Below are 12,041 nucleotides of genomic sequence, written 5' to 3'. Positions count from 1 at the left end.
TAAACTTCCACTTTTTACTTCCAGCTTCCACCATGGTCTCATCTACTAGTATATGAGAAACATCTTACTTTAGCATGTGGTTAAATCTAAAAGATGACGAGTAATAATTCTTTTCTTTTTCCTGACCTTTTCCAGGCTCAGTATAACACCTTCTATTCAAGGACAGCTGGGGGGCACTCACTTGTGAAACATGCAGACATGAGCAGCAGGAGATAGCTAACTTTTGGGTTTGGATGCTGGTCAGGAAAGTATTCAATACTGTTACTCCAGCCAGCCACTTGGTGTAGTAATCAGTTGTGTGGCCTGTGATGTATAAGAAGCCAGTAGACTACCAGTTGGCAGAGTTGGTGAGAAATGTGGGAAGTTACAGATTATATGTGCATGAAATATATTTGAGAAATGCAGATGAGGCATCTTTTAGTACAGCACATAGAGAAAAGTCTGAAGACTCTTGCTGCAGTGGTTTTCCGCTTTATTGCACGGTAGAAGTCTACAACTATTTCATTGTTTGCTAAGACTTGTATTTTGCATTAACCCCTTTTGATAGCAACAAGAGATATTAAAAGGAAAGTGTACATTCTGTGGAAAACTAAAAAAAAGATGTGTATGTAACTTGTTCAAAATACCTGTTAATATTTACCATCCACCTTGAGAGCTATAAAGATGTTGCTGAAAATCAGATTGGAAACCAGACAGAATACACAAATCTGGCAGAGATTTTCAAAGTAAGGTGTTATTTTACAAAAAGTATCTGAAAATTACAGTTTAACAGGTGCAACTGCAGAGGGTACCTTTTAAATTCTTCTAAGTTAATTTCATTCATCTTTAATACTAAGTTTTCTTGTCTGTATAAAAACATGAAACCATATCTCTTCATGCTCTATCAGCAAAAAGTATCTCATAGTTAAATAATGTCAGTGCCATCAGATACTTCAAATAGAAAGTTAATGGAATCAGAGAAAAGCTTTTGGAAGCCATTTTAACATAGACAAAACATCTGACATTGTAAATACCGTATCAATTAAGATTAAAATTTCAACTTTTAACATAATTTTGTTTTATATTGATAATACATCTGTATGGCAAGAAAAGCAACATTTCGTGAAGATTAATTATGAAGCAAAAGTGTTTTTGGAATTGGTTGTAGTATACATGTAACTCACAACTGTGTCCAAACATTTTATCAATCTAAATAAAAGTTGTAGTTGTTAAAATTTACAAATATTTCTCTATGTACACAATTAGAGTAACTGAACTACAAAATGTTTGTAATAAAGCTAATATGGAATATTTTTTAAAATAACTAAGTAGGGCATTATTAGCAGTCTTTCTTTACTGCCCATCAATTGGATTTTTGAGCCTTCAAATAACTACTTTTAAATTAACCCTATTGTTCTATAAATTGGTATTGAATTTATCTTAAAAACAAGTCTATAAATCAGTACATGCTACTAGTTCATGAGCTATTTGTGACTGGGTCACAAGATAAGGATCTTGTGCTAAAACATAAATCTACTACATCATTACACACACCATTTAAAGGAGCTAAGATATGTTTGTAACAAGACTTTCTCAGTGAAGAAAGACGTGTTTGTTTCTGGCACAAGCTCCTGATCTTGGAGAGTTAAATAGCACTGGCTCTACATTTAATTGTATTTTGTTCAAAATCAGGTGAAAATCTTTCAATCAAAATACTCAGTGAATGTAATGCCAAAAACTATAGTTTGGGTGCCATTCTTGAAAGATGACAGGCTGGGCACAGTGGCTCACACCTGTAATCCTAGCACTTTGGGAGGCCGAGGCAGGCGGATTACCTGAGGTCAGGAATTCAAGACCAGCCTGGCCAACGTGTTGAAAGCCCGTCTCTACTAAAAAATAGAAAAAATTAGCCAGGTGCAGTGGCGCGTGCCCGTAATCCCAGCTACTCTGGAGGCTGAGGCAGGAGAATCGCTTGAACCCGGGAGGCAGAGGTTGCAGTGAGCCGAAATCATGCCACTGTACTCCAGTCTGGGCTACAGAGCGAGACTTCTCAAAAAAAAAGAAAGAAAGATGACGATGTCAATGCAGTTTTTAACGTTCCTCTAGTTCTCCATTAAAACACATAAAGAGACTAAAAATGGCAAATAGAAAAAACCAGATTAACACTTAAAACCAAACTAGGTCATGAAGTATCCCTACAAATCCCAAACTGTGAATAAGTGGGAACAAACCACTGACAACTAAAAGATCTGTGCACTACCAGCATTTTTGCTAGAGGAGGCAGTAAAAAGCGATAAGGCATCTGATATACCTGGATAAGTCCAAAGTAACCAACAGGTTGGTTGAAAGCTTAGCAAGCAAATTTGACTACAGCAGCTCAAACTGGGAGAAGATGGCATACTCTAATTGTAGGTATGTTTGACTGGTCCATGGTAAGACCAGAAGGAGCTATAGCAGTCTGGACTCCAATATCTTTCCAAAGAGCTAACCAGTCAAAGTGCGCCTCCAGTACAGAACTATATACTGAGGAAAACTGCTGGAAATAGAATCCAAATTGAGCAGTACAGAGACAATAGAAACAAAGGAAAAAGATGTCCCCGAGAAAATTGGGAAGGTGAACAGAAACAGGAAATCTCTGAAAGTAAGCTTCCATATTTTGAAATCTTACCTCCCCAAAAAAATTTTTAAGGGAAGAAGAGGATGTTTTAATATATAAAATTTAAACATTATTGTAAGTCAAGCCTCCGTTCTAAAAGGTTAAGAAAATTAATTTTACATAAAAATGAGCAAAAGAATAGGATTAAGGTCAAAGTTTCTACAAAATCATTATAAAAACAAAGAGAATAAGAAGTGGACTAAAGCTGCTACAGAGAGTGAAGTCACACCGGAAAGAAGTGTCTATAAAACAGGTGAGAACTCTAACCTAATATTTCAAAACTAGGTAAAAGTTGTTTTATAAACATATAATAAATGAGAGAATAATGTTAAGTTATTAGAAAACCTCAGAAATGAGATGTTCAAACTCAGAAAATTAGAAATAAAAATATTTCAGAAATGAAGAGTGACTAAAACATAAAGAACACAAATAAATGGAAGAGGTAATGCCTTAGAAATAGAAACTAGAAAGGAGGAAAATTTTAAAAACCAAAAAGAAATGAACAGAGGAAAATAATTCAAGAGGTGTATATATAGAATATAGGCAAAGAAGATCCAGCATAACATATAATAGAAGTTCCCAAAGAAGAAACCAAGGCAAAAGAGCAGAATAAACATTAAAACAATAATTCAAGAAAGCTTTTCTAGGATAAATAAGATCTGGAACTTTATATCGGGGAGGGAAATTATATTGTCACTAGACTTTGACTTTGGACTTTCTGGCCAAAGAAATGAAGCTTCTTATCCAAGATGCTCAAGGAAATAAAATGTGAGTCAAGGATTTTATATCCAGCCAAACTGATTTCAGATACAAAAAGGACAGATAAATTGTCAAAAACACAAGAATTCAGAGACTGTTGTTCTCATTAGCCATTCCTTAGGAATCAACCAGAGAATGAAATCATTCAACCGGAATGACGAGAGAGACAGCAACTTAAGGATTGATGGTGAGCAATAATATTAGCAGATAGCAACGCTTTATATAGATGTATAAATTGATGGATCTAGATATTGGTTTGTCTGCTAATATCACATCACAATAAAGAGCAATGGCAAATAGAAATTATTTTAAATTATAGCGCACGAGTGCAGTCACCGAAGTCCAGGCTGGCAATTACAGGACAAATGATCTGGTTTTTGCAACAAATAAATTACAAGATAGGGGAAAAGTACAGGAGGGAGGAAGAAAGATAGAGGAGACCTGTAGCTTAAAGTTAAAAGACATTAAAATGTTTTTAAAAAGCAAAGCTAATATTCATGTGTACACTCTCAGGTGTTGAACTATGAACTATACAGAAGAGAAAGACAGTGACTACAATAAAAATCATGATAATGAGTTACTGTGAGGTGAAAAGGAAAGAGTGATGATCTAGAGAGATTGCATTGTTTGGACCTCTGAAGAATTTTTGATGGTGCCTCTATTTTTAATTGGGAATAAATGTATATTTGTAATTGGGATAAATGTATATTTTGTAATGGAATAACATTCACAATGTCTAAGATTTTATAATATTTAAATTTGGTGTAACATCCAAAAGAGACATAAAATAGAGAATTTGTTCAAGGAGAATTTTATCTTGTAAAAAAAGAAGTATACTAAAGAAAGGTACTTTGAATTAAGGTAAAAACAGTGAAAATAATCTGAAATATTTGCACATTTCAAGAATATCCTCCATTTTGCAGAATTTTCTCTGAACTTACCATATACCTCATCATCTATTGTTATTTCCTAAATTAAACATTATGGCTTTCAGGGAAGTCAGTTAAAGGTGTCAACAACTCCAGATTTAAGGATGATTTTTAGACAATTTTATGCCAAAAAAACTAATAAGATCATATTGAAAAATCCCATTTAAAAAAACACAGCAACAGTCTTAGAGACAAATATGGTTAAGAAACTGATTAAAGTATATGAAGTACCAGGAATGATTTTACATATTATTAAGTTCAATCAATGTATATAGCTTTAGTATATATGCTTGTTACTTTTACTTTTTAGAAATATTTTTGCAAAGTTTTTGAATAGAATAATTTTGTAGGTTCTACCAATATAATAGACCAGCTTGAGAGTGAGTCAATAATTGTTTCCAAAAAAAGATATTGCTAATTTTTTAGCACCCTCTTTTACTCCCAAAAGTAAGGTTTCCAGTGGTTTGGCTCCTGCCTCTCATCTCGCACCACTCTTTCCCTTCCACACTGCTCCAGCAACAAATCCCTTCTTTTGGTTCCTAGAATGGGCTTGGATTGTTACTTCCACAACTGTCTGGCTAACTTTGAATCATCCTTCACATACCAGCTTAAATATTGCAATCAGGGAAACTGTTCCTGAATTTCCAAACTAGAATAAAAATAAGTTATTGTCACAGTGATCCCAATCATAACTAATAATTTGTGTGATTATGCATACTACTTGTTTTCCCTATTGGATTGTAAACTCTGCGAAGACAGGAACCATGCCTGCCTTGTTCACAGTTGTTTTAGCAGAGTGTCTAACATTGTAGGAACTTAAAGTTGAATGAATTGAGTGAATGCATTCATAAGAGAAGGAAGGAATCTAACATTTATTGAGCCCCTATTTTTTGCCAGGTACTATAAAAAGAATTTTGCACTTTTATTATCAACACTGTGATTCAGGTAAAAATGTCGCCCTCCTTTACAAATGTTGAGTCTTAGACAGGTGGTATAACTTGCCCAGAGCCAAATAGCAAGTGTCAGTAATAGTTGGTTTATCTAATTCCTTTTTTATTTGGCATAGTCATAATTAGGACATTTAAAATAACTTTGTAATATTTTACTTTCTTAAGAAATCTCTTTTGCCATCTTGTTTCTGTCACCCTTTCTTTTTGAAGTTACGGAAGTAAACTTGAAATGATCACAGAATGAATTTTTTTGTATTCATTCTTGTATTAAACATTAAGAAATTTTAGTTTATGAAGTCTGTGTTATTGAGGATTAACTTATTACAAATTAATGTATCCTTAATACATTTGAGTGTTTGCAAATCGGTTTTTAGAAATTTGCAATCATAAATAAATGAACTAAATAATAAATAAAATGATAAATTAATGTGAACTTTTTTATTATCAGCATGTTATCAGGTGGTTCAGATGGTGTGATTGTACTTTATGACCTTGAGAACTCCAGCAGACAATCTTATTACACATGTAAAGCAGTGTGTTCCATTGGCAGGTATGTATTAAAAATGTAAAAATTTATGAATTTGTAAATAGTTGAGTATTTTTTGCATCGAATGCAAAACATGAAAATTGTGGTCAAGTGAATGGGTCAAGCGAATGGTTCACATAACACATTTGCATGGCTGTTCCTTGACACTTTCTTGAAAATAGTAACTGACATTCAGGTATAGTTTTTTAACATGTGTCTTTCCCAAAGCAACTTTGGTATCAATTTTCATAAGGATTTTATTTTTAAAAAACTTGTGATTATGTCCTTTTTCTTTACCTACATAGCACATCTCAGTAACTAATTAGAGTTTTTAGTACCATTTAGTGTAAGATTCATTTATAGTCCTTCAGCTAATTATAAACACAAATTAGATTTTCGACTGATACTAATGGAAGAAAAAGGTTTAGATACACTAAACATATTGGTATTCTCTCACCAAACACACACATACACATATACCCACTCACCCCGTCTTGTCTCTCTACTTAAAGATGCCTAACTTAAAAACATACATCTGTAATACTTGTCTTCTCCGACTGTTCTCTACTGGCTTACCAATCTTGTGATAATTTTTTTTAAGTCTCTAATAAAATGTTTTGTGACATTGTAATTTTTCCATTGTGGTCATTTAATCCTTTCTCATCACCTATATTCAATCTGATAATGAGCAGACCTTTGAATTAACAGAGAGAATGGGCACTGAGTAAATGCTTTCAAGAGGGAAAACTTTGTAAACATTAACATCAACTATCTATTACAGCTCTTCCCAAACCATTAGAATATATGCTATGGAATATTTATGAGGAGATTTGCTATTGTTTGTTGGCTCTGGTGCTTCACATTAGAAATACAAATTTGGGAAAATCAGTGAATCTCAGCTTCACATTATTTTGTTTTAGAAATCAGTATACATGCCCTGTGGTTCTTATACGTTTCTATGAGAATTAAATGAAATACTATCTTTTTAAAAGCATGTTGAAAACTGAAACCACTGCATAAGTGAAAAGCAATGTACTTACAGGAATACTTAGTACAAAACAAGATATCGCCTCAAATACTCTAGAACTTAGAGACTTAGGCCATTTATACTCTCTTCCCACCCTCAATAACAAAAAAAGTCATGTTAATTAATTAAATTCATTTTTATCTTATTTTTATCCTAGCTAACATTTTAACATTAAATTTATTTTGTTACATAGCAAAATAGTATTTTCACCTATTCCACGTGCTACATAATATTCCATGAGGGACTGTGATTTGCTTTTTTTTCGTTTGTGACATAAATAAATGCCTAATGTGTTAATCTTGTTTTACTATGATTTTATTCTTGGATTCAGACTCTATATTTAAAAGTGTGACTTTGAATTTGAAAATGGACATATAGTATGCATCTTTACAAAATGAGTTCTAATAGCATTTTATACATCTGAAGAATTTACAATCTAATTTAAAAATAATTTCAATAAAGACTATTATTAAGTTAATGTGACTTAGACTATTTTCTGATGCTTACTATTAGTATACTTAATGTGTTTGTCCTTGAGCACTAAAAAGATTCCTTTCCTCTACCAAAATTCTTATTAAATATAAATGAAAATAACAGAACATATATAGTAACATAATAAACTATTTTGTCCTATTTTAAAATTTAAACTTAAAATATAAGTGAGCTTTTATTTGTTATCACTACATTAAAAATTTGTTTCATTTAAAAGTAGTATCACTGGAAAAATCTCTGTAGAAGTCAATATTCTTAGAAGCAAAAGGAAATCAATCTGCTTATCTTAAGCAGAAATTTATTGGAAGAATATTTAGTATCTCACATAACTGTCAGGAAGATGGGAGAATCAGACTTAGAAAACAAGCAGAAAACAAAAGAAGTCAGGATAGAGAACACAGTCAGGGTCACACCATAGGAACATTAGTTTGGGTTTTGCTGTATGTCACCAACACAGACTCTCAATTCCTCAGCTTTGAATAATGGCTAACTCTCCTAGGAAAAGAGAATGTCTAGAGTCCTTTGCTTTCTGTAAGAAGAGGTAGAGCTCTTCTTTTCAGTAAAACAAAGGAGATTCCCTCCAAACAGGAGTTTGAATGCTCATCAGCCAAGAAAAAAAGGCACATGTCCCCTACAATCCACCCATTTGGCTGTCCAGCATGCATATACACCTTTCTTCCCATACTTACTGTTTTTTAAAAAAAATTTCCAGCCTAACCTAATGCAAATCTTCACTATACAGCCAAAAAGGTGATCATCCTCTTCCCCAAAGGATGATGATCCTAAGTTGATTTAGTTACCACACCTGGCTGTATTTCAAGGTCATGTTCATTTTTCCACTAGTTTAATTTATCCTTTATCAGTATTATACAATTTGTGAACTCAATTATATAGTTAACCTATAAAAATAATAAAGGTAAGAGAGGAAAGGGAAAATTAGTTAAAATATATAAATATTTACAGAGAAAAAAAGGAAATATGAGTAGGCACTATAGTTCTTGTATTTTAGCAGCTGTTTTAATGCCAGAGCTGGCACTTAAGACTTTCCTTATTTGTGTTCTCATTCCTTCAGATAGCACCACAACTGTTTTAAGGTCCCAAACCTTCATCTTAAGGAATCCAAAAGCATCATGGTTGTATCTGCGTAGGGTTGCAGAAGTCTTCTGTTAACTTTTGTTTTCTATGGGAAATTTCAAACATATACAAGATTGGAGAGTTGTATAATGACCTGTGTATCAATCACCCAGCTTCACCAACCATCATAACCCATCTTGTTTCATCTCTACATCCCACCCATCCACCCTCATAATTATGTTGAAGCAAATCTCGAACAACCTATCGTTTATTCATAATTATTTATATCTCTAAAAGATAAAGACTTTGTGAGCATAACTACAGTACCACTATCTTAAATACACAAAAATTATCTATGTTAAATATCCAGTCTGTGTTCAAATTTCCCTCTTTGTCTCATAAATCTCTCTTAAAAGCCAGTTTCTTTGAATCAAGATTCAGTTAGATAACACACTATGTTGGTCGCTGGTTCAGAGCATATACTACATCCTTCAGGACAGCATACCACCCTCACAAGGTGGTGTATTGTAGCTGACGTCATAGAGTCTTCAACATGTTATGTTTTTATGGATGGTGGGTTACATAAGATGCGAAATCTCATGGGCCTACACCAGTTGCATTCTTTGGTCATAGAATAAGTTCCTTGATAAGAAGCAATATTGTATGGAATACCATGGAGGTGTGTGAGGCATTCAATAATTCTAAGAATAGTAGTGCTAATAGAATGAGACTCTGGAAAAGCAAATCCAAAACCAAAACAGCTGTCTCTTTCAGTAAGACCAAATCACTCTTCCAAGATGAAAGAAGTCCATTGTAGTTGGCTGATCCCTCCAGGCTGTATATAGTACAAAAACAGAAAATCTTTCACATTATGACCCTTAGTAGGAGGCATGTCTCTACATCACACAATGGGAGCCTGAATCTAGAGATGCCTGGACATTCTTTCTCGCCTTCTTCTACACAGCTAGGACACAGGCATGTGATCTCAGTTTGGCCATTCATATCATCCTACCTGAGACTACTACTTGTTCTTAATATAGTACCAGTTTTGAAACTCACGTAAGTCAGTTAATGTAAATTTTGATTGCTGTTTTGTAGAGATCATCCTGATGTTCACAGATACAGTGTGGAGACTGTACAGTGGTATCCTCATGACACTGGCATGTTCACGTCAAGCTCATTTGATAAAACTCTGAAAGTATGGGATACAAATACATTACAAGTAAGTACATTAAAACATTTGCAGATTGCTTTGTAGGATGAAGGAGAATTTAATCCTAAACCATTTTAGTATGATTATTTGCTGAGATGTCATATATGTTAGATGTGAAAGCAGTACAGTGGTTAAGAAGAGCTAAACTGCTTGAGTTCATATCCTGGCTGTGCTGCTGACAGCTGTATGACATTGGGCAGATGTCCAAACCTCTGTGTGTCTTTCTCATCTGTAAATGGGAATAATGATTATAGTATGGTTGTGAGGATTAAATGAGCCAATATGTGTAAAGTACCTAGTACAGTACATAGCATATAGTAAATGCTCAAGAACTATTAGCTAATATTATTATCTCTTTGTGAAAACTACTATGATCTAGTAATCTAAAGTAGAAAATTGGATTTATCTTTGATTGATCTAAAAACTTGAAGGAGAAAGCTGTTAATACTATAGCTTAGTAAAGGCAAGCAATGGATAATAGTTTGTATGACATTTGGTCAAATTTACATTCCAAGTGCTAATCTTTTCTCTGAGCTCTACTCTGATATTTCTCTACTTTCCTACAGTACCTGTATACTTAAATGTAGTGTCATCCCTTCAAACTTAACATGGTCCAAACTGAACATGATCACATCTCATTAAATTTAGTCATAAAATCTTAGCAATCCTTTCTTCAAACTCTCTCATACCTCTCTTTTCTATTTCCCTTGCCTTTACTGCACATCTAGACTACTAAAATCACCGCCTTACCTTCTACATTGTCTACACTAAGTTCCACCCCAGAATTAATCTTATTATAAAGCAGTTTCATCATGTCACTACCCAAACCCTCTAGGGATTCCCATTGTCTAAACTCAGCCTGGCATTCCAAGTTCTCTGTGACTTCAGCCCTTGTTCCTTCAATCCTACGTTCTACCAGTTTTCAACACAAATGCTTTGCTACAACTAAACTGATCATATTTTGAATCTGTTGTATTCCCTACCTCAAGTCCCTTTCCCTTGCAACTTTTCCCTTCTCCTAAGGTCACATCTTTTTTTACAATTACATTGAGCCAAGACTGCAAATGCCAGAGTTCTAGTTCCATTCTGCCACTTATGAGATTTGTTGCTTTAGATAAGTCATTTAATTTGTTATCAAAGGTCTCTTCAGCTATAAAATTAAAGTGTCAGACTAGATAGTGTCTAAGGTCCCTTTTAGTTCTATCATGCAGTTTTGTGATTTTAGCTTCTGGAGTACATATTAACCATTATTTTACTTTATAGCACTATTTTCTGTATTCTTATTTCAATACATTCTCATACTACTTTATAATATCATTTTCATACTTGTTTGTCTTATTTGTTGTTCTAGATTGTTACTTCCCCAAAGAAAGTACTATGTCTTATACATTACTAAATTCAGTGCTATGTACAGTAACTGCTGAGTAAATGCTTTAGGGATGACTAACAATGTATGTAACTGGCCACATATTAAAAAGTAATAAAATCATGAAGTGTATTATGATTCTAGTGAGCAAAACAAAACAGTGTTGTGTATATAAATGCAAATTTAATACACTTCTAATAATTCAAACTAAATCGATGTGTTTTTTTGACCTTGCTACATTAGAATAGTCCTATTATTTCAGATTTATTTTTATAATAAAGTGTATTTATTTAAAATACATGTCATTGAAAATGAGAATATATTTTAATAATTAAATGAATGTCATGAGCTTTCACTTCTGACTATAATGGATATCTTGTAGCCAAACCAGCACCTCCATTGAGAAAAGCTAGATAAAGGATAAACAGGCATCTAGTTGAGGGTTTTAGAAAGCTGCCAAGAAATCTAGGAATTGAGAATCAGATCCTAGAGAGAACACTTACAGAAATGCATTCAACTTTCCACACACTCTTTTTCTCTTTGGACATTTGTCATTAAAGTAGGACAGGAGACTGAGAAGACAGGCATTGGATAGCTTCTAAGAGGCAGATAAATGAGTGGGACTTTAGTCAATTTCATAAAGCTAGAGAGACAGAAATTGGAATGTGGGCTGCCAAGACAGCCAGAAATTAAAGGGTCAAGATCACAGAAAGAAGAGAGATGCAGAGAAATCAGCCTAACATCTTGCACTGGTTTTTTCTTTGAGATATTCGCTGACCAAGCTATGTGACACCATAGACTTAAGAAATGAAGCAGAAGACATTTGAAGAACAGCAATTTTCCCCAGTCACATGGTACTGGAGAGAAGAATTGCAGTGCAGTACTTGCTAAGTAGAAGGGGGCCTAGAAAAACACCCAGGCTCTTAGGGCACCTAGAGGGGTATACTCTAATAATGGGTACAAATAGGAGGTAGATGGAGCCTGTGGTAGGCAGCATCATGTCCCGCTCCCAGATGTCTATGTGCTAATCTCTAGAACATAACAAAGGGGAATTAAGGTTGCCAATCGCC

General features: G+C 33.9%; 1 protein-coding gene across 4 annotated transcripts in view; it reads left to right on the top strand.

Moving 5' to 3' along the window:
* ERCC8 (ERCC excision repair 8, CSA ubiquitin ligase complex subunit) overlaps window positions 1–12,041 on the top strand; it is a 71,588-nt gene that overhangs the window by 17,139 nt on the left and 42,408 nt on the right. For 3 of the 4 annotated variants that reach the window (XM_054487844.2, XM_054487841.2, XM_054487845.2), the window contains 2 exons: window positions 5,722–5,823; window positions 9,491–9,614. In XM_054487844.2, the coding sequence (XP_054343819.1) occupies window positions 5,722–5,823; window positions 9,491–9,614 (226 nt within the window). Of the gene's footprint in view, window positions 1–3,521; window positions 3,582–5,721; window positions 5,824–9,490; window positions 9,615–12,041 lie in introns of those variants that run through there. The other variant, XM_054487842.2, reaches the window with a different exon arrangement.

This window comes from Pongo pygmaeus, chromosome 4 (assembly GCF_028885625.2).
Source record: "Pongo pygmaeus isolate AG05252 chromosome 4, NHGRI_mPonPyg2-v2.0_pri, whole genome shotgun sequence".
NCBI classification, from domain to species: Eukaryota; Metazoa; Chordata; class Mammalia; order Primates; family Hominidae; genus Pongo; species Pongo pygmaeus.
This window is presented reverse-complemented; position numbering and strand designations above follow the sequence as displayed.